Genomic DNA, 24710 nt, shown 5'->3' with positions numbered 1-24710 from the left:
TTATAACATAATATTTTCCTTCTCTCTGTAACATTAATTGTAAACCTATATTACCTACATCGTTCTTCTATCAAACAGGTATCCATTAGGTTGGCAACTAAGTGATTGCAAATTTTGTCATTACCAGCTAATAGCAAAATCCGTAATCACTTAGTTGCCAATCTAACTGATATCTGTTTGATAGAAGAACGATGTAGGTAATATAGATTTATATAATATATAATTGACTGGAAATTGGAATTTTCTGTAACCAAGAATTCTCTTTAGATATTCTTGGACAACCATAGTAACATATTTTATCGTCATAATTTCACACAACCTATGCTGTTCTTTGGTTAAATCGATATACATACGTACCTATAATTGGCGGAAAAATTAAAACATTGCATAGAACAGAGAATTGCTTTCAGATTTTAATGCGTGATAAGGGGAAAGGATTTACATAGAAAACAAAATGGCATTACGTTTGCACTAGGGATCACTAGGGAGACGTCAAGTAGGAAATTTTGAAGAATGAAACAATTAGTCATAGGTAATGGACATTATACAATAATTAAAAGGACATTAACAATGTTATGCGCCGTCTCCTTGAGATTATGCAACGAGCAATATTTCATAAATAATTCTCCTTGGCTCCCCTTCGGATCTGGTGAAGCTGTGATTTACCGTAACAAAATTGTATCCACTCACGACCAATTAAAAATTTTAAGTCAGTTTCTCATTTATAGCTACGTTAAATCGCTAGTCATTCTATAGAAATTAATTTCATAGATATCGAAAACAATTTATTTGGATTTAGATTTTTAACTAGAAAGTATCTTAAAAGAACAGAATTCTAGGATGCCACTTAATTTTTAAATTCAAATCTTCAAGAAAAGAATCCTAAAATTTTACTCTATAGTTTATTAATATCATATGGGTATTAATAACGATTTTCTTTATTCTGATAGAGTTTCGGTCAAAAAATATTCCAAGATAAAGAAATTTTAAGATGAAAACTTTTCTTAAATACTAAATTTCTCTGTAGAAGATAAATTAATTTCAAACTTTTAGTCGCTAATTCATTATTAATAAAACAACAGATAATTTAGTTTTCCATATAATAATAAAATTTATTGAATGCTCATCTGAAAAATTATATACAGAATTATGAATAGATGTGAACTACGAATAATTATGTTAAGAAAAATGTTTCTAAAAAAGGTAACTTAATTTTTTTATACAATACCACAAATAATAATAGTAATTGTTATTCTGATAGATTTTTCATTAAAATAATAACTCTAACTTGCAATCTTTTTAATTTATCAAGTTTTATGAAACATAAAGTGATTCTAAACTTTTTATTGATAATATATTCTGCAATGATAAAGATAAAGAGAGGGTGTGATAGACTTGTGATCGGCGAGCGGCATTCGGCCGTAATAAACAGTAAGCAAGCAATAAATCCTTGGAACAAATATTCCCAAGTGGTTATGATACTCCTGTTTACGTTCTTATAGTCGTAAGTTTGTGTTATAGCCGTCTCCTTAAACGCACATGTTTCAACCTGACCACCAACTTACACCAAAACAAAATTAATGATACACTAAAATTATCCAATGAAAACTGACAAGCAAGAAGTACTTGTATCTTTCATATTCTCATTCCCGTAAGTGCGTATCTTTATGTTATTATCATTTTTTATAAGATGACGTTACATGATTCCAGCACGATAAATCATGCTTAACGTTGTTTTTGCTCATTCGGTCGATTATCATGGTTAACATGTTCGTTATATATCTGATTTCTATTTTCTACAGTACTGTATATTAACAGGGAATGTTCATACGATACCTGTATTTAAATTCTGAATTATTATGAAATACTTGTCATAATTTGGGGATTTTTACAGTCGATACCACACATAATCTACAGTGGCGTACAAAAATTTCTGGATAAATTTTTAATTTTAAATTGATATTCTTAAAGTGATATCAATTGGGTTGGCAACTAAGTGATTGCGGCTTTTGTCAATAGGTGGTATTGATGATATGTAGATCATAGATCAATAGATGAATGTGAAATAATATCGGTGTTATCATTATTTATTATTACAATTCTTGTGTTGGGCTTTCGCTAAGAGTTAAGTTAGGCTGTGTATAACACGTTTAGATAATAAAGTAAAAAGGTAATCATAATATAAAAGTATATGAGTAGATATATAAGTAACATTAAAATAATACTCGTACAAGAATATGATAAGTAAAAGAAAGTAGTATAATACACAAACACTGTTCTATAGTTGTAAACTATTACCTAAAATTATGAAGATAGCGTTTTGAAAATACAAAATGAAAAATCAAGTACAAAGTTAGCGTTAAACGCATGTATTAGTGAAACTTGAAGAAGTTAATAACACGTTGATCATCAATGACGTTAATCACGGTGGTCATCAATGATTCACGTGTTATTAAACGTTTTAAAATGACAAATGCCATGGATTGAAAAATGTTCAACAACATGAATGACCTAGATAACATTGTGAGAGAAAAAGTGCACGAATACAATATACAGTCAACTCTTCTATAACACTATTAATTTGTTCTATGCGTCTCATTATAGTATACAATACTGTATAGCATATCGTATATGTATATGTGTAGAACTATCATCCTTTGCTTAGAAATGCTTACAGTCTACTGTGATATATAGTAGAAGATTAATAGAACGACAAAGTGAAATAATTTTACGATCCACTGATTTTCTTGAGGCCGTCATGACAAACGCGTTTATCCATGATAAAGTTACGTAGAAACGTGTAATTAAGTATAATTTTTAATTCAAGGATTATTGGATATTGTGTCGCGAGCTCGTTCGAGCTTACGATAGAACGAATCGGCTCGCCCTTATTCAATTGTCAGGGTTGTCTACATATCTCCAGTTTCCGATCGTGTATAAATAATTACTTAGTAACTGGTTCAATCAAGTGGCAAACGATTTGATTAGCTTAGTTAGTTAATGTTATTCTCTGCCTTTGTTTCCCACTTTCAACCAATTTTGACTAATTCTGTGCAAACTCTGGATTAATCAATTTTAAATGAAGCTAATTTTAAATAAATAAATCCTACGGCAATGCTAAAAAATTGTATGCCAAGTACAAACTAATTATTTAAGTAATTATAACTAAATTTTGAACAATTTTATGCAAACTTTGAAGAAATTCAAAATAACTCGGAAAGAAACTTTTATCCGTCTGTACAATCTTGATATGATCCTATGATGCAAACTTTGAATCAATTTGGAATAACTCGGAGAGAGACTTTGAGCTACCTTCTCATCAGAAATATGTATCAGCCTCATATCATCGTTATAGGAAAGAAAAAGTATATTATCACGTCACAGATGAGAAGCCCTGTAAAAATTAATTATGATCATTAATTTCACTTTTACTATTCCAATACTTGCTTCTGATCTTGCTAATGACAATGTCTACAGTCTATGGCACAGCGTCATTTAATCATCAGGAACGTCATCATAATTGAATGTATCAATTACACATCGCTATCCTAGAAAAAAGTCAGACGACAAAGAGAAGAAAAATGAATAGAACGAAAGAACCGACTTACATGTTGCATTAAAATTACAAAGTCTACGATCTACGCTTCTAGAACTTAATTACGTAGTACTCGATTACTATTGCATACCATATCTCATAGTCTCCAGTTTTGGACATTCTGTCACATACATACACATACACACACACACACCAGTATCATATCTACTAGAAAATGTAAAAAAGTTACTAATTATACTACTATATACTGCTATAACTATACTTACATATTACTACTATCAATAAATTCATACACATATTACCATATAGAATATTACTATATCATATAATTGTTATGGTTGTACTACACTGCTGAAATTTTAAATGTAGCACAACTATAATATGACTTCTGTTAGTAGTAACTATGTTACTGCTACATGTAGCAACATAATAGTATACTACTATGCCACTATGATATTCGAGTACCATGCTATTACTTGTACACGTATTACCATTTCAATAACTATACTACTCATATAAAACTACTATATATAATATGTCGTACGACTATGCAAAGCCACTACATATATCTAATACTATTATAACTGCATTGATACTGTTATACTATATATAATATAATGCTATAACTATTGTTGCAATGTACATAATAACCACTATAATATTGTAAAGCTATTATACTTGTATTATACCACTGCAGTGTATATAACATAATGTCACAACTATAGCGCTATAAGTACAACTATTGAAACATGCCATACATGAAACGGAGTTCTTTATCGACGGGATATCACTGAGGAAGTAACACTTCCTCAGCAGACACAGTGGTATGCAGCCGACACAAAGATGCAGATGGTGGTGGCAGGATGGGGACAACGAACAATTCAGGGTCCTCGTAACCGGTTCTATATAAAAGCACATGCTACATCAACGGGAGGAGACATTCTCACCGAGTAATCGGACCGGTGATGATCGAGCCCCATATAAGGTCATTGAGTTACCGCCACCCGAACTAGTACCACTCTCTCAATCAGTGTACCCTCACGAATTTTCAAGTGCAACAAGTGTATCAACCGTCCATCTCCGTTACTAAACGACGTGTGTTTTAAAATACAAGTTTATAAACTAAGAATTAACTAAATAAAACTAAACTAAAATTTAAATCGGCATTTAACAAGGGCATATTAAGGCAGAGGATATTATTTTAGATCGGTATTCAATCGATTTTATTGGCCAGAAGGTATTAAAGTAACATATATTTTCTATCGTTTTCATTCAGATATAATAGACAATCGTGAAACGAAGAGAAAGAAGAAAGAGAAAACAAGTGGTCGTGCGTAACAAGGAAGGAAAAAAGCGGGAAAATTGTAAAGAGAAAGGAAGAATAACCACAAATGGGAGAACGATCGTAAGTAGAGAAATACAGAAAAGTGAAACGTAACATACGTGGAAAACACTGCTGTAATACCGTGAAAACTACGTAAAGGAATAATCTCGTTAGAAGAAAAGAAGAACGATCTGAAACTAAAAGGAGACAGAAAAGTAGAAGATATACGTTCAACAATTTCAAAATACGTGACAAATCAAAAAGAAGAAGAAGAATCGTGACGAACAAACATTACGAAAATTTCCAGCGGGAGGAAGAAATAAGGAAAACGTCGCCACTAAACAGAGAAGATAAGAGCTTACAATTAGTAAGAAAGTGCGAATACGTGGAAGACTCAGTAAGAAAAAGAAAAAAGAACAGAATCTTGGGAAATTCGAAGAATCCGTTAAATATTATCCTATCTACGAACATATCTAACCATAACGTGAACTCTCGTTGAGAAGTCAAGCGGGCAAGAGTGAAAGTCCGCTGCTTCCTAAATTCTATCGAAGTTTCGAGTGTACTGCAGCTGGTTCTTTAATAATATCGAGCACCTGTCCGAGTTTTGGTCGAGTTGGTCGCCGGATCTCTGACGAAGAACAGGAACGATATCAAAGACGAGACGCGAAAAGGTCAAACCACGTGAGACAGCAGTTCTGAGGTGAGCGAACGCGAAAAACTGCATCTTGTTCTACGGTGAATTAGTCAGTCGCATCGTATAAACGATGTTTCATGGAAAACATCGTAGCAAACCACTTGTATAAACGTAAATACATGTACGTTTAGGTCAATTTTCCTACGAGAATGAATGTGCAAAGTCTAGTGAAAGTTGGCAATTAGTCATGGAAATGATAGGAGGATGGAGCAATTGTTTTGGTTCGTTTTTGATTCTTGCTTTGGCTACTAATAACAGTTGAGAACATAAAAAAGATCTGGAGAAACGAGTTCACAATATATTTCCATTTTTTAATTCTCGGTTTAGTTTAATACCAATTTAGAATTTGTTTAATACCAGTTTAATACTAATTTAGAAGCGTAACAAGATCTGGAGAAACGAGTTCACAATATATTTCCATTCGTTTTTAATTCTCGGTTTAGTTTAATACCAATTTAGAATTTGTTTAATACCAGTTTAATACTAATTTAGAAGCGTAACAAGATCTGGAGAAACGAGTTCACAATATATTTCCATTCGTTTTTAATTCTTGGTTTCGTATAATAACAATAATTTAAAATTATAAGAAGATTTAGAGAAATTAGTTTATATTTTTATTTTTCTCTTTTTTTTTTTTTGTGAATCGCTGATATCTCAGAATATATGTAGTAGTGTTAAAACATCGTTCTAGTAGACTGAAGAGAATAACATGAAATAAATTGGTCATTCACTCACGATTAAAGTAATTAGGCCCTTAAGTATTTAAAGTATGATAATAAAGAATCGGAAAAAATTATACGAATCCTGAAAATCTTACAGAGAAATCTATTAAGAAAATTAATAAGTCTGACAAAGATATGTCGACAAAATGAATTTTTAAAGAAAAAATATTACTTGAAATCAATGTAGGTGTTGTAAAATCAGTCTGCGTTTAATTAAATTTGTGTCATCGTTGTTTTAGCGATATTACAGGCAATATTTCAATATTAATAATATTTATCGATAACTAAAGTAGACAAAATTTAACATTTCCCGAAGTTCCCGAATATCATTTTATTCTTATAGACACTACATGAAACGTTTTTCTTTCACTAGCAATTTCATTTCAACTGATCATTTGATTGAAAATCACATAAACGATTATCGTTCAATCAACGTTTCCAGATTCGATTACTATCCACTTAACGTCAAATAAATGTCAATACCTTAACCACTTATTTTATAGGATCTGCTGTAAACCTCCAATTATGCCGTAACACTATACTTATGCATTGTAGATTATTAATAAAATGTTTTAAAGCATTGACATTAAAGTTTCCTTTGCTACAATATAAATTACGAGTTACGAATTTACGGTCAAAAATTACGTGATTTTATATTATATCGTTTGAATTTGTATTTTACTTGATTATATAACACTAACCATCTTTGTCGTGTAAAATATTACAGTACAAATTAAAAAGGATAATCTAAAACGAAATAATAAAATGCAAGATCTTACGCATCGCTTAAAGTCCAACGATATCAGTCGAATTAAAAATTAATAATAGTTGCCAACTATTTGCTTCAATATGTGTGCGTACTTTCGATACTTTTGACACCAAAAATTGATAACAAAAAACCTAGATTCCTGAACATAATAAATCATGAAATATAGTCAGATACTTTCAATCGCTGGAACAACTTTTCGTTATTACGTCTAGTTATTACAAAATCTAGCAGACTTATATAAGCGTTTCACGCGTTTCTCTGTCGTATCGTCACTTGCGATATCACCGTGAAAACTATAACAGTCACGTTTTCGACTAGTTGCACTTTGACGACAGACTTCCTTTTTTTTTTTTCATTATCATTATATTAATTATATTAATGATATCATTATATTAATCTTTACATTCAGTTTTCAACGTGTAAGATAAAAACGCAGAAAATTACGATGCAAATGTTAGAACAACGAAATCAGGACGTAGAAAATTGCTACTGAGAGGTAACGGCGTAGGTCATTTGCAACGATCGGTGAAAGTCAACTTCACGATATAGAAATTAATCTTAATTTAGAAAATTGGCAGTTGGAAGCAAGCAGCTGGTATAAAGGATACAAATAAGAAGGTATTACAAAATACCTTTGGTACAATACACATAAACACAAATTGAGTGGCTTTGGTCTTGCAGAATTTATTGATATATTATAGGATCGATTCTAACTTTTTAATGACAGGAATCTTTCTCAAATATTTATTTGCTCGATCAGCATAATAACTTACAAGAGCGCAAAAGAATTGGAAGTGGAAGAAATATTCACAAAGATTGGTAAGAATAACGAAGGTATTGTGTGAAAAAATTTATTTAAAGTTATTAAAAAATAGATTAATCAAGTATTTTTATGAATTACGATTAACTATCGATTTAGAAAAAAAACTAGTAGGAAAACTTGTTAGAGAAGAGACGAAATGTTTCAAAATATTGGAAACAGAAGGACGAAACTACATCGACGAAAACTAAGGGAAAGAAGTTATTTAAAAAATCTACTTCGATAGCTCAAAGGAAATTCATAGTAAGAGATACGTACCAATACACCTATAATCAGTAATCTACAATCTAAAAATTTAAAACCTGTAGCGAAAAATCTAAAACGCTTCAAAGACACATTCCCCTAAAATTGTTAATTGTCGCTGTTTAATTATCGGAGTAGAACGTTCTACCTTCTCGTTTCGAGTCGATCCGTGCATCAAATTGATTGACTAAAGCACTTTCACACGTACAACTGAATTATTTTGTAACAGCGGAGGCTACAAATTTACCGTCGCTACTGAATACGATCAGTTAATTATTAATTTTCTTTATTCTACCAACGTGACGAAATCGGTGAGTGGGGTAACCTAGCACAGATTACTTCATTCTTACCAACTCACGTGTAAGATAATAATAGATTCCGTGTTTGATAACATCTTGGTGTTTTCTAAAAAAAAAAAATACTAATCATGATTTCTAAAATATCAGTAGCGAAATAGCACGTGTTCCTTTCTTAATCGTAGAATTCAGCTTTGACCCTAGTTTTCTATTGTACTAATTAACAAACACAAATGGGAAAATTCCATAGATTTTTATTTTGATTGATATATTATTATATTAACGCAATAAATGTTAATTTTTGTTAACCGTTTATGTCTTGCATTATATAGGATGGTCCGTAACTGATGATACAATTGGATACAGACGATTGTACGGGGAAAAATAAGGCGGAAATATATAATAGAACAAAATGTTTTCATATGACGCTTCGTTTCCAAAAACATCGAGCGTGAAAATTTGACACGTTCAAATTTGGCTAATTTCGAACTGGACGAGAGTAAATAATCGACAGGACTATTATTGTAATTCGTTACAAACTTAATCTATACGTGAAAATAAGCAAAAAATGTAGGATACATTTTCTTCACGAGATGCCTTGCTTTCGAAAAAAATAGTTTTCAAGATGGCTATATGTATCAGATCGGAGTTAACACTTAGCCAACCTAGCTATATGTTTCCACCGCGTACTAGTTAAAAAACAAAGAAGTCTAAAAATTATTTAAGTGATTAATTATATTTTGCAGTATATTTAACGATTTCACATATTGTTTATACAAAACATCAAATTAGAAGTATACAGGGTGGTTGGTAACTGGTGGTACGAGCGGAAAGGGGGTGATTCTACGCGAAAAAAGAAATCGAAAATATACAATACAAATTTTTCGTTTGAGGCTTTGTTTTCGAGAAAATCGACTTTGAATTTCGCTCGGTACGCGTGCACTTTATCGCGTCTCGTTATAACAGATCTCATTGTAGATCGTTGTCTCGATGAAAAAATTTAAAAAAAAAAATTTTTATTCTATATTTTCGACTTCTTTTTTCGCGTAGAACCACTCTGTATATTAGAAGTATAAAAAAATATAGGTAAAATTAAAAGCATTAAAAATAACTAAAGATAAATGACACAACTGAGAGTGAAATTAAAAATTCATAATGCATTTTAATATTTTTTTACAGTGTGGTATCGTTCGATTTACCAATAGCGTAACTCTTTAATTAATTTTAACACCACTAAATTGGTGTATTTTATTATATACTGTACTTTATATATGGCGCAATTAATTATGAATGATTCCAGGTAAACAATAACTGATAATAACAACAACAAAAAAAAAAGAAAACGCTTTGCTAAAGTCAAAAAGGCAGATCTCCCCGTTCGGTTACACAGTAATGTTCTTTGCAGAGAAGAGATCTCTCTATTCGGTTGGCTAAGTGTTAACTAAGCATATTCCAACATTGTTTACTTAAAAACGAGGTTTTGAACGGAAAAATATTATTTATACACTCTTGACTCATTTTTGTATAATAACCTCCTGTTTACTGTTTACTCGTGTCGATACTTAACCAGGTATAAATATACCTGATAAATATTCAAACTCGATATTCTCAGGAACAAAACGTCATGTGGGAAAATTTCTGTAGAATAGAACAGACCACCCGTTATTACTGTCAGTTTTGCGATAATAATAGGAACAATAATCTTAACAGGCTAGCAATAATCTTAGGCAGCAAAATATGTTCGTTAGAATAAGAACTGAAATAGACAAAAAGGTTTGCTGATTTAGAATCTAGAGAATCGCAACTATTAATCGCTTCGCGCTATCGGCCAGACGCTTTTCCGACCTTCTGTTTCCTGTTGTTAGGAATTTTTTTACAATTGTTATCAATATATCGGATAATTGAGGAAACATCTGCAAGTTTTCCACGACTGAACTTAATCTAGCACGTTCCATTTGTCGTTCGGAATTTCAAATTCTCATAGCTATCGATGAATCACAGATAATAGCTCTGATGAACATTTTTAATCCTGAACGACTCACCAGACTCTCCGTCTCTTCCCATTAACCGGTAAAGCATGCATTACGTCCATATTATAACTCTGAATGTGAACGTTGATGTATTTATGGAAAATTGAGAGTTGCAAAAATACTTGCGAATGCACGTAATACGCAGAATACATAAAATATCGAACATATAGTAATCTACTAGGTAAAACAAATGTCTATTTAAGTTTCATTCTTTTAGTTGCATTCATGGAAGTAGAAATTTACATGGATATTTTGTAAGAATTTTCATTCCGAAATAGTGAAAGTAATTCCTCCAAATGCAAATTTATCTATCATTAGAAATTATAGAAACTGTAAAAAAATAATTTTTGAAAGCTATACTATTTCTCCAGCATTCTCTCTTCACCGTCGTCACGTAAAGGAAGATAACGAACTTTTACTTCAGAAAAGATCTTTTTCTGGAATTTTTTCTAGAAAAGAGTTTTATTAGTAAAAAGTAAAGTTGCTTAGAGTAACAACTAGCAAAGATTCGTTAAATATTGAGAGTCGATTGAAAATCATAAAATTTACACCCACAGATGGGCACTATTCTGCAACAGTCGGTGTTAAAAGGCCGACAGATCAGCAACGCCGGCAAGGAGAAGGATTTACTTCATAAATTATTCAGTCAAGCGGCGGCAAATTATTCCAGCCAGCTGGCAATCCGCTATGAAGGTACTTGTCATTGATATTCTTAACGGGAAATAAAAGAAGAAGTAAAAAAGAAATAAAAAAGGAAAATACAAACAGGTGACTGGGTGAAAGAAACAAGTAGAAAAATTTCTGACATACTAACACGATCGTTTCGCAATTTGAAAATTCCATAAAATTGGATAACGTCTCGAAAAGATTTTTTTTTTTATTTGGAAGAATTTTACGATCAATTCTCATTGAGAATTATAAGTATTCGTCGTTAAACGTACATAATCTAATTTACGAAAATTGAATAGTTCCACCATAGGGGGAGAAAATCCTATAACGAGCATATAAATAGAGAAAATTCTTATATCAAATTCAATTGAATTTACTTTATAATAATTGTTATATTTATATAATACAATTAGTTGGATTTACGCGCGAATAAATATTTTCCTATTTATCCTCGTTGCGTCTATCCAAACATCTTAGAACCGTTCAACCGACAATAATCGAATGCTTTGGATTTTAATCAAACATGAAATGTAACAAATTCTCCACGCATCTATCCGCCTAAGATTACATCCTGAGATTCGAATCTAAAATCGAGCGGTTTTAAATTCAGACAAACACGAAATACCATTGCACCATTACACATATTATACTTTTATTTTGCAACGCAGATGACGATGGACACGAGTATACTATGCTTTACGATGAGTTGAACGAGCTGACTAACAAATTCGCCAGAGTATTCCAAAAATTGGAAAAGCCAGACAATTTATCGAAATCATTCGTAGCAGTATGTATGAAGCCATCGCATCGACTGCCAACAGTGTTAGTTGCCATATTGAAGGCCGGTATGGCGTATCTGCCCTTGGACGCAGAGTTTCCGATGGCCAGGGTGAAACATGTTCTGCAAGAAGCAAAACCTTTCGCAGTGGTGATAGAACAAGGAGGTAAATACGATAACACTTGCTCACTTGTCTTCCTCCTCTCCATAAACACGCTGTTGATCTACTAAACCGGTTTCAGTATTTTCGATGTTCCGCGATATGTATCTACTGCCACTCCGTTTAGCGGTCTAAAATTACACCTAGTTTTCGATTAATCCTTTGCTGTAAGCATATATTTCTGATAGCACTAACAACTATGTACATAGCCGAAACGAAGTGTGAATAATAAATTTGTATTTATAGCTGTATTTATAGCTATATTTGTATTTATATTTTGTATCATTCATTCAAAGACACTCTGTTTGCTAATGTTAGCAGAAAAAAAAAATCACGTTTCTTTATCTTTTTTGATTAATCTCATAGTTTCACTCTCATAGTAGTTGCAAATGGCAAAATACCCAGATGATTATTTAATGACTCAATTACTAATTTCCACGGTTTATTAAACGGGCGTAAGCTAATCGATTTTTTCAAGATCAAGCGATTGCTTCTTGGTTTCTGCGTGACACAAATAACACATTAATTTGCTTTAAAAACTTCGTGTTATTTGCATCGAACTATCCTCCAGTAGACGCACGGTGGAACGTGTCGGTTTAACAAAAATTTCTCCCAAAGAGAAATCTACGCTGTATGTTTCGAAACACATTGTGTTCTCGCCAGGGTTACGAAGAAAAAGAAAGAGGAAAGATCCTGTTTCTTTGTCTTTCCTAATTACACTATGTTTCGCGGTAGTTGTACAAATATCCGAGTAAAAAAGAGAAGCAAAAAGAAAGGAAACGAAGCAAAGTAAAACATGAGAGAAAAAGATGTGTGTCGAACTAGATCTGCTAGAGAGTATTACGCTGTAAAACGATTTTTCCTTCGAGCAGTAAACGGAAGGACCTTGCTATCTATGCAGATTGGCGTGCTGGATTTTTAAGGTCGACAAAGAACCGCTCCTACGAACGTTCGATTTTCTCTGACTACAAGTCACAATTTCCGCAAGCTTAACGCGGCCACGGTTTCATTGACATTTATCGTATTTATTCGCCCGTTTCTCCGCATAAATAGTTTAGTTGTTTAGCCGAGGGCCGCATCGAAATTCTAATTAAGAACTTTATCGATACCGGCAGAACCGGAAATTGTCACTGTCCTTTTTTAAGGATCTTTCCTTATATATAATCTTACAAAAATCTTTATATATATAAGTTCTATTATGTTATAAAATTATATATCTTATATATAAATATATCTTTTTTAAGCGGATGCATCGATTTACGAGGGAACAAATACGATAACGTATGAACAGTTGTTGAAACAATCTGAAGCTGAGGAGAAAGAGGATTTGGAGTATAACGAGGACCCTGAAAGCATTGCTATCGTTTTGTATACTTCTGGAAGCACGGGCACGCCGAAGGGTACTATTCATTTGTTTATATATAATAGTGACAAATTTCATATTTTACGTATATAATAATTAGAGCGCGGATTTCTATGCGTTTACTTATAGAAAATGTGAAAATGGAGGGTTGCACGGAATGCACGTAACATGAAAGAATATATAAAATATCCAAAATATAGTGGTTTGTGTAATACTTGCATAATAGTATAGATATAATACTTGTATAATTTGTATAAATATCCGCAGCCTAATAACGCAATAAATATAATGAACTATACAAAAAAATACATTAGCCAGCTTTGTACGTTATATTGTACTTATAGTACATTATAGTAATTACGTAGCATTGAAATTATTATTTTTTCTTCTTGTTTCTTCCTTACTTTTCCCATCTTGTTCTTACATCTCGTTTTTACGGCTTTCTATTTTTCTTGATTTCATGATTGAAGGAGTGCTTTTGCCGCACGCGGCTGTGTTAAACCGACTACAATGGCAATGGCGCGAGCTGCCTTATGCCACCGACGAGCAACATTGTATTTTTAAAACATCTTTGACCTTCGTGGATAGCGTGTCAGAAATTTGGGGACCTCTGTTGCAAGGAAGAACCATAGTAATTGTCTCCAAACATATTACCAGGGATCCAGAGAGATTCGTCTCGGTATTAGAAAAGTACAAGGTAAGCACCTACGGTTATGTCTAAGACAAAATAGTTGGAAATTTGTTATCTATAAAAAAAAAAAAAAAAGAACAGAAGTAAAGGAGACAAAGAAATTCACGGAAAAGAAAAATCTTTGAGGAAAGGTGAAAAAAGAGGAAAGAAATCTCATTTTTTAATTTCGAATCTTTCCGTCATACGACAAACTTTGAACATTATATGGTATATTTGAAAAATTATTTTCATTTACCGTTAAAAAGATTTTTATTCTCCGACGTATTCTATAAACTTTGTCTACGACAATTATTTCAGATTCAACGATTGGTGCTGGTCCCATCGCTACTGTACTCTATGCTGATGTACTTGAATCTACGGGTAAGATAATAATCGGAAATAATAACCACGCGCTCAGGTTCTCAGATCGTAGATCATAGATCATAGATTATAGATCATAAAACGTAGATTGTAAATCGTAGATCTTGTATGATAAATAGGCTTCCCACTTGTGTTTCGATTACAGATATAAATGACGTAAACATTGTTAAGTGCTTCTGTATCAAGCTATTTCTAAGCACCTTCAACAGATTAACGTTCCAGATACCAACACGTCCCTTTCAATAGACGCAATCTTTATGCATTAGATCCGCTATTCACGAACGGCAAACGTTACGTCGAAATCCGTGTGTTTCACCATCGTTTCTCATATTCATTATTACGAGAAAAAGAAGAAAAAAAAAGGATAATCTAACGACGGGGATAAAAGCATGAAAATTGATTAACCGACGCAGATTAACTTAATCGTTCAGATTGTACGAGGTTAGTGCAGAAAGTACTACCAGTTTAAATGTAGAAGCCGTGTTAAACGATGGGATGTACTTATAGAAGATCACCTAGCTTCATTCATGTATTGACATAAGTCGTGCAAAGTCGTTTCCTGTTTGCCTATTTTAATAATATTGTCGCTGTATCGTACGTTTAAAATGACGACGCGAGTTAACACTAGAACTATCACACCAGTCAAATCGACTGGTTTTACAATTTTATTTTCAAATTTCTACTTTATGTTATAGTTTCTTTTCCGCAACGATTAAATGACTTTCGCAACGATAACTAAAAGAATGATATAATGAATTTTATTTTGTTTTTTATGTATTCAAAGTCGAAATAATTTTGTATCAAGACTACTTACACCAATACCGATCAAAATGACTGGTACTTGTCAAAGCGTAAAAGGGTCCTGCAATTTGTTTATCAAACCTCAATTAACCACTTTCCTAGTTTTGTACAACTTCCCACACGGTTTTACAATTTTTACTGCGTATCATTCGATATGATGATATCAGTTATCAGGAAAATTCCGGATCGATCGCTAGATGCTAACGCTAGAAATACCGCAACAGGTTCTACAATTTTATAAATGTGTCAACCCTCCGTTTAATCCCTTAGTCCCAGGTGGATTAATAATACCAAAAATGTACTACATAACATGGAATTGCTTCTGTAAGAAAGTAATAAATCAATAAATATGAAAATATTCTATTATTACGTATTTTTTAAAGACCAGTCATTTTGACTGGTTTTGGTAGAAACAGCTCTGTGTTAACTATCGACAGTTCTATCGTTAAAGATCCCGCTGATGACGCTTTTGCGTTTCTCGAGAGCTGTAAAAATTCTTCCAAAAGGTATTCACCGCCGAATTACAGCAATTCACGATAACGGAGTTATAGATGAGTTATCGAATAAGAAGTGTGGAAATTCAATAGGGACAGAGAAACTGTAGTTGATAGTAAACATTCAGGCTGGCCGTCTCTATTTACAGACGAGCTCGAGAACGTGTCTGCGATTTCATTGCAAATGATATTCATTGCAGTTTCTTTTTTTTGCAAAACTTAGAGTTGTTTATTCGATAATGCTTCGCGAGAAACGATGATTTAAAAGATTGCGTAAGAAGATGGTTATGTGAAGCGACGGTGGAAACGTATGACAAAGTTGTACAAAAACTCGCGCCACGTTACGATAAATATTGAAATAGGGCTGGTAATTGTATTAGAAAATAACTGAGTATATATAATAAAATCACGGACGAAGAAGACATTTCAAGATGCATTTGTATCGTTGTTATTTCAAAACGAGCATTAGTTTCCAGACAACGCTCGTGTGCCTATCTATTCGATCTGTAAAATGTATAAAATATTTTACAAATTCGCGTATTTCTATGTTTTTCTATGTATCTAAGTATTAGGTTGTCCGAAATGTTTCTCTCGTCTTATAAGGAAATAATACACGCACAATGTTTTTTGTTTTATATTAGTTTATTGAATTATTCACGAACGTAATAATAGAGAAAGAACGAAATGGATCACATCTGATTCAATAAAATAATATAAAACACAAATTGTTGTTCATCTACTATCACCTTATGAAACGAAAGAAACTTTTCGGACAACCTAATATTTAACCGACCGAGTTCAAGTAATCGACTCGGTGTATTTATAATCAAGTGTCGATCCAAATGATCTTTCTTATGTGAACATGACGTAGTAGGAAAATTTCTGAAGCCAATCACTTCCCTAAGTCAGTCTGTTTTAAAATACATTATTTCGTTATATACGTGTATATAAATTAATCGTCTTTTCGTAATAATCGTCGTATTTCATAATAAATTAGATCCTATGTTTTACAAGATATAAACCATTAATCGCCTGTATTAATACATTAAAGTCGAATATTCCACGATTAAGTAACCCAATTGTGTTAACAACCCAAGTATAACTCAAGGTCATCGAAATCACCGACGCGGAAGCTTTTCAATTGTTCGATCGTAACTCAATCTATTAAGACTTAATAATACCAATCGAGGATAAATATAGAACTAATTTATGATCAAATAGCAGTTAAGACTCGATGATTAAGACACGAACCACGTATTAACATTGCCCTTGGATTGATGCTTGATTAAACAATTAACATGCTTTAAGATTGCCTTCATTACGCTTTAAATGACGGAGATTGATCATATTAGTTAGCAAGTATTGCCTTAACACCATTGACTGGTTTCAGAGCAAGGACAGCGTGCTACGTTCTCTAAGACTTTGGGTATGCTCTGGAGAAATGTTGCCAGTTTCGCTGGCGGATCAATTCTTTGCAACTTTCGGCGACGATAGTAAAATCTTGGCGAATTTCTATGGAAGCACGGAGATCATGGGAGACGTTACCTATCATCTGTTGACCAATCGGAAGCAACTACAGAATACGCAGAAAGTGCCAATTGGTAATTGGGAAATTGCTACTTTTTTAAAAACAAAGTATGATAATCGAATACGAGACGAATAGCAATAATTATAGAAATAGAATTTTCCAAACAACTAGTTACCTAACCGTATGAACAATAAATTCGAATAACTGTTCACGGCACTGAAATAATTTGCAAATTTCGCAAGTTTTCAATCGATAAATTCAAACTTCGAAAACAGATTAGTAGAGTGGAACGGATTTTTGATTACAGGCAAGCCGTTGGACAATTGCGTTATTTATATCGTGAACAAAGAGATGCGACTGGTACCGCAGGGCGAAGTCGGAGAACTGGTAGTCGCCGGAAAGAACCTTGCAACAGGGTACATCCGCGACAGTGAGTCCCGCAAGTTTCAGGACAATCCTCATGCCATCGATCTAGGTAAAAATTTCACGGTTTACTTGATAAACATTTCAACCTTTTGCAATCGACGGCCTTTTCGGTCGGGCGTAGCTGCAGTGTAGATAATATAAAATGATTTTATACAAAAATTAACTTAAAAAACATTATATTTTAATAATCTATATATATTTACATCTTTGAACATTTTTAGCATTTTTTAATATATTTTCTGCATTTTTTTACGATAATTTATAAAACATCTGACCAGATGCATTCTTGTACCGCAATTATAAGTTGTTTCGTGTCTTTATCCTGCTTTGTTTCGGTAAGAACACACCTTACAATCCTTTTTTTCTTCCTGTTAAAATTACATGGAGCTTCCCATTTAACCGAATTCCATCACAGTTAGTAGTCGACGTGGAAGCTCGATCTCGCGGTTGTCGAATATCTCCTCTCAACTGGTCTACCAAAGTTTTTATAAATCACAGCTGGTTAAGCTGGTTAAGTGGCCTTTCGTTTTTTTGCGTTTTTACAAAATGTGTGAATTAATTAAACAAATTTTCATATCCATTTTTTTGCAGCTTCTAAATTTACGAAACTAGAATACTTGTGCCACGATCGTCGAATCTGACCTAACGTCAGAGACGTTGCCAGAATCATAGTTTCGGAAGAATTTGAGCATAAATATTTCATCTCCATCTTAAAGTGTAACACTTCACACTTCATAACAATCAATATAAAGAATAAATCTATTTACGAACCAATACTGCGCTCTCGTCAATTGGAGAGGTCGAAATCTAGCATAAATAGGGGCTATTGCCTCTCATTCTCCTCTCAAGTTGCCACACGGAACACCGTGGTGACGGAAAATAGCCTCTCGGGTGAAAAGGGTATTTTTTTCCTATGAGGATAAAGATACTTTTTTTTTATTATTATTATTATTTAATTTGTTCTTGCAATTTGCCCAGCAGGACATTTGATAAATTTGTCTAACTTAATTGCTAAATAACATGTGGATGGCTACCCCCAGCGGGATACCATCTTCGAGTTTGACTATTTTATTTCTTTAGTGAGGTCAGTGGGGTGTTTTCTTTTTAATCTTCTTTCTATGAGAGTTTTGCTCGCTTCAGCAATCAGCTGGTTTGGATGTGTTGTCGTTCTTCCCTTGTATTTTTCTGCGTACCTGCCGATTTCTTCTTCGACCATTGGTATTTTTAAGTCTTTGCGTATATCCTCGTTTCTGACGTACCATGGGGCGTTGACTATCTCAGCATCTTTGATTGTAGCGACTCTAGTTTATTTATGTGACTCATTGCTGCTGTCCCCCATAGTGGTATTCCGTACGTCCAAATTGGTTTTATTATCGTTTCCTTTTATTTTCTATGCTGAACTTCGACTAGTTAACCAGTACATTTGTCTTCTTTTTATCCGTACTTTGTCTACAATTGATTTAGTATGTTGCTTCCATGTAAGTTGTGTGTCTAAGTGAAGTCCGAGTATTTAGCTTGCCTTGTTTGTGTTATGTGCGTGCCATTCAATGATAAAGATTTTCTTTTTTTATTTGGAAGTAGTTTACAATCAATTCTCATTGATAATTATAAGTAAATTATTCTGGCGTGGTACTATAACGTGAATAATAAATAATTATTAATTAATTATTAATTAATAATAATTAAATTAATATAATAAATAATTTGGATATTTCTTCTTTAACTGTAGGTATCTTAAGGTCACGATGTATCGTTTCGTTGGTAACATACCAAGGTGCATCTATTAAGGATCTTAGAGTTTTTGATTGGAATCGTTGAAGAATTTCTATGTTGAAATTACTCGCGGTTTCCCATAGTTGGATCCCATAGCTCCAAACATGTTTTAATACGACTTTATATGGCATTATTTTACTCTGCGCGCTTAAGTTGAAACGTCTGCCGATGAGCCAGTAGAATTTTTTTAATTTTAATTTAAATTGCTTGGATTTATCTACGATGTGTCGTTTCTATGTCATTCCTCTGTCCAGAATCATGCCCAGATATCTGACTGAATCTATGTTTGAAATTGGAATATTATTTGTGGTCACCTGCGGGCAGGATTGTTTCCGCAGTGTGAAGGTTATATGATTGGATTTATTTTCATTTATTTTGAAGCGCCATTTGTGGAACCACTTTTCCATAAAGTCGAGACCTCGCTGGAGAGTTGAGGAGGCAATTATCGGGTCTGAATGGGATACTAATAAAGCTGTATCATCGGCAAATGTCGCTGTGGTTATCTCTGTTAAAATTGATAAATCGGCAGTGTAGATGGTGAACAGCAGAAGTCCGAGGACACTGCCTTGGGGTATGCCAGCTTCTATTGGAAATGTTGCGGTTATAGCGTCTAAGTATTTAAATCATGAACAGCCTATTGGTTAGATATGATTTTAAGATGGAGTAATGGGTGTGTGGTAGGATTTTCTTTAGTTTGAACAAAAGTCTTTCATGCCACACTTTGTCGAACGCCTGCTGAATGTCCAAAAGTACCGCAGAACTGTATTTTTTCTTTTCTAAATCTTGGCTGATTGATCGAGTTAAACGATAAATTTGCTCTATCGTAGAATGTTGCTTCCAAAAACCGAATAGATGATCTGGAATTGTTTTCAAATCCTCGAAGAGTGGAAGGAATCGTTTCGTTAGCATCTTCTCAAATAGCATAAAGATATGAAAATGAAAATTCATCGATATATCAACATATAAATTACAAAAATCAGAGAAGAATAAAATGCCGATAGAAAAAGATAAACGTGTTATATTTCGAGAATTCATAATCTTATATTTATATCTAGATTCAGCCATTTATCGACTATAGAAAATTCTATTTATTTCTTATTTTTCAATCTTTCTTAGTTTTCTCGTTTCCGTAGTTCTTCGATCAAATTTCAATCTAAAGAATGAACAATGATTAAAAACTAAAGAAATAAAAGGGACTGAAGAAGTTTGAAAAACGAAATAAGAGATGAGAATAAATAATAATTTGATCGATATTCGCAACTTTTTCGATGCAAACAAGAGAAACAAATTACGAGCGTGCATCTTGGAGTGTACACACGAGCTTCTGTCTTGCTTCTTTTTTTCTCTGCCAGCTGGCTACCATAATCTCGTTAAGAATATAACGTTCGACCTTATTTCACCAGGGAAATAATTCTCGCAAACACCGTAGAAATCCCCTGTTGTTTTCATTCGAATCGCCGATAGGCATGAATCACCGCATTGTAGTGAAAATTTATTTATCCTCGACGCGTCTCATTACACGTGACACGTGATCGATAACCACGTGTAGTTATATCGAATGGATTACCATGGATGATATGGAAATGAGATGAGAAATACGGAAAGAAAAAAAAAGGTAAAAAAATATTGTACAGCATCAACATTTTTAACATTTCCGGGATTTCAATCTCGACGCATCGCTGTGCATTATGGTCAGAATACACTTGGTATTTATATTCTCAAAGCGATGATTCTTTTCTTATCGAGAAAAGATTTAATTATATGAAATTACTTGTATGAAAAGATTTAATCGAAAAGACGATCCTTCTCTAAAAACATAGAATTCTATCAACTAACATCGTAGCAGCTGACGTTTATTATATGGAAAGATTTACGAAAAAGTGTTGTTATACCGAAAATTCGTTTTAAGCTTTGTTAGCATAATATAAAAGTTAATATCTAATTTTCGGTTTGAACAGAACACTCGAGGATTTATTGCACTGGAGATTATGCAAGAATATCGAAAGGTGTGATCGTGTACGAAGGACGCGTAGACTCGCAAATTAAAGTTAGGGGACACCGTGTAGACCTCACGGAAGTGGAGAAAACAGTATCAAAGGCACCTGGTGTCGACAAAGTGGTTGTCCTCTGTTACAAACCCGGTGAATTGTCTCAGGTATCATTAGTAAAATTGTTTTAATATCTCTGATATAATATTATTATATATTATATTATAGATCTCCTACAAATAATAAGCATCGAATAACGATTATACATATAACATAAAACATAGTTCATACAATTACAATATAGTTGTATCGAACATAATAAAAAATCAGAGGTATAAAATAATGCATAGAATAATATTATATGAAATTACATATACATAAAAAATATTACATACAATCGTTTGTATATCAAATTTTCAGGCACTACTTGCTTTCGTAACTGTTACAAACGATTTGTCCACTTGCACTGTAAAAATTGAAACGTTTCTGCAAGCCAATCTACCGGTATACATGTTACCACGAGTCATCATCGTGGATAATATTCCTCTTTTAACAAACGGGAAAACTGATCGCCAAACACTGCTCAAGCAATACGAATCTTCTCATCTCAATAACGGTACCTGTATAACTTTTAATTTATCTGTTCACTTTATCAAAACATCTACCACGTAAAATAATCTGAATTTCGGTACACATTGCAATGATCAAATTATTATAATCAATTGTAAATTACCTCCTATTCGAGGTTCAAGTAAGAATGAACTTGAAAATACGCTTCAAGTGAAATATTTTTTATTACAAGAAGCATTGTCAAATGTTGCAACATTTAAATAATGTAACATTAATGTAATAAGGATTTCAATTATTTATGTGTAATGTTAAGTATTCTGATAGGAATTATTTTGGTCACATATGAACCGTGGATAACAATTAATGGTCAAATATATATTATAACAACAAAGATAAGAATTCAGAGTTAATAATAATATATATTATTAATTATATGAATATTATATATAGAGAATGAGCAATACATGAACTGCGACTACGCCGACGTACCTGAAGCAGACTTAGCAAAGGCAAAAGTTCTGTTTCCAACGGTGGCGTCTGTAATGGTGGAGGAAGCCGCGCAGACGTTAGGATCGATGCAAATTTCTACGAGATTGGCGGAAACTCCTTGAACTCGATTTACACGGTAACAAAGCTGCAAGATCAAGGTTACGAGATAGGAATCACAGAGTTCATCACGGCGAAGAATTTGGGTGAGGTGCTCAACCGAATGAAAACCAGCACGGATGGCGAACCGATCGATAATGGTCTTAACGAGGAAGAACATATCTTTGAGATGTTGAACGATTCTCATAAAGAGGATGTGACAGAGTACGTAGAATTCGCTAAATTTACATTTGAAATCTTTTTTCTGAGGAATTTCAAGCGAGAGATGAATCACTAAAAGTGAAATTATAGAGATGCGAATTGTTTATCATATTTATGTGGAGACGATTTAAAATTTAGATTTAGTACAGAGAAGAGTCATGTTTATGCGATAGGAATCTGAGATATAAATACAATCATTTGTCATATTCATAATGGAGACTTAAGATTTAAAAGAAATTAATAAAGTAAGAGTGGAGTAAAAGTAAGAGAGTAAAGTTAAAGTAATAAATAAAATAAAATATGCTTCTTGTGGGATGGAATATCAAGATTTAAATAAAATTAGACAGATGAAAATCATTTGTGATACTTATAGAATGAAACAGATGGCCATGAATAAATATAGAAATAGTACTGTTATCTAAAATATCTAAATTTTATCATAGAGAAAGATAATTTCTTTGTTCCACAGGATTATTACAGAAAGTTTCTACAACAAAGCAGACTTAGAACAGTGGTTAATGCAAGATATAGCAAAAGAAGATTACCGTATAATGATGGAGTTACTTTGGAAACCATTGGTAGAAAAGAATTTAAGTTTCGCAGTAAAATCGTCACAACATGGCAGAACGATCGGGGTAGCATTAAATTTCGATCTCTGGGACGAGCCTGAGTTAATTCTTGATTCCAAATTAACGATCGTTTTCGAGTTCTTAGAATATCTTGAAGCACCCATTAGAAAGGAAATTGCCAAAAGGAACGGGTCAGATTATTCATAATTTTATGATGACAACAAGCAGTGACCTAAATCCAGCTGAAAATGTAATTTTGATGAAAGAGATGGAAGAATATTGTTTACAATTGGCTAAGAGAAAAGAATATGCTGGGATTTTCACCACCAACACCAGTCCACTAACACAGGTATTAATAATATGTTAAATATACAATTAATTTATTAAAAAGGACACTAGCTTATAGTTTAAAATCTTTAACGAAATTGTAACGAAAGAGACATACTTCTATCACATAATTGCTAACACATTATTGCTAATGTTATATCGAGCATCCCCGAACGTCTTAATCTCCTCTCCTATTATTCTTTCCTTCTAACTTTCCTTCTAGACCATCTAACTTTTGAACTTTTTCCAAATTCCCGCCAGAAGCGACGGTTAACGGAATAACAGAATCATCTCCACCTCCTCCTTTTTGTTCTATTAACTTTTTCCAAATAAAAATACTAATTTTAGATTTGATTCTAAAATATTATTTCATTATTATTTCATATATTTGAAGCAACGTTTCGGAAATTTTACTCAGATCAATCAAACTTTTAAAATTATTTCAAAATTCTCGTGAAAAGTATCTGTTATCAGAATCACACATCCTCCCTCAGTTTTTCTTTCCAGTTAACCTTTTTCAGTAGATTTTAATCACTAATTTTATACTGGATTTTGTCAATATTTTAAGAATATTAATTTTATCATTATTTTGTTTATTATAGCAACTCGGTATAGACGTGTTTGGATATGAAACAATGCTGACTTACCAAGTAAACAGGTACATTGCCCCAGACGGTACGAAGCCCTTTAAAGAAGCGCCGGACAGTCAACTGGCAATTGCTCGTTGAAAATGATCGCTTAATGTACCCTGGAAACCAACCGGAAATATTAGCGTTTCGAATTGCACGAGAGTAAAACGCTCGTACCAATGAAGTTAATAAGCGTGTCTGTATTTATATCGATATACCCTCAGATATGATATTAGGGATTAATATACTCCGATTAGTATAAGCTACTGTATATTTGCTATTCTTTAGGAAGTAATTCTGTCTAAAATAGTTTCATTACTGTG

At 32.9% G+C, this 24710-nt stretch overlaps 1 protein-coding gene across 1 annotated transcript; it reads left to right on the top strand.

Moving 5' to 3' along the window:
- Window positions 1-4480: 4480 nt before the first annotated feature.
- On the top strand, window positions 4481-24574 carry LOC117233755 (mycosubtilin synthase subunit C). The gene is given in 15 exon segments (XM_033494314.1): window positions 4481-5580; window positions 11012-11147; window positions 11792-12067; window positions 13306-13461; window positions 13895-14121; window positions 14413-14475; window positions 17161-17371; window positions 17606-17773; window positions 21456-21652; window positions 21906-22101; window positions 22506-22628; window positions 22631-22865; window positions 23332-23604; window positions 23606-23780; window positions 24361-24574. Coding segments are annotated over 14 exon segments (2562 nt in total). The 5' UTR covers window positions 4481-5580; the 3' UTR covers window positions 24487-24574.
- The last annotated feature ends 136 nt before the right edge of the window (window positions 24575-24710 follow it).

Source organism: Bombus vosnesenskii, unplaced genomic scaffold, assembly GCF_011952255.1.
Source record: "Bombus vosnesenskii isolate JDL3184/JDL3185 unplaced genomic scaffold, Bvos_JDL3184-5_v1.1 scf7180000013299, whole genome shotgun sequence".
In the NCBI taxonomy this organism is placed as follows: domain Eukaryota; kingdom Metazoa; phylum Arthropoda; class Insecta; order Hymenoptera; family Apidae; genus Bombus; species Bombus vosnesenskii.
The sequence above is the reverse complement of the archived record's forward strand: the minus strand, read 5'-3'. Positions and strand labels throughout refer to the sequence as shown.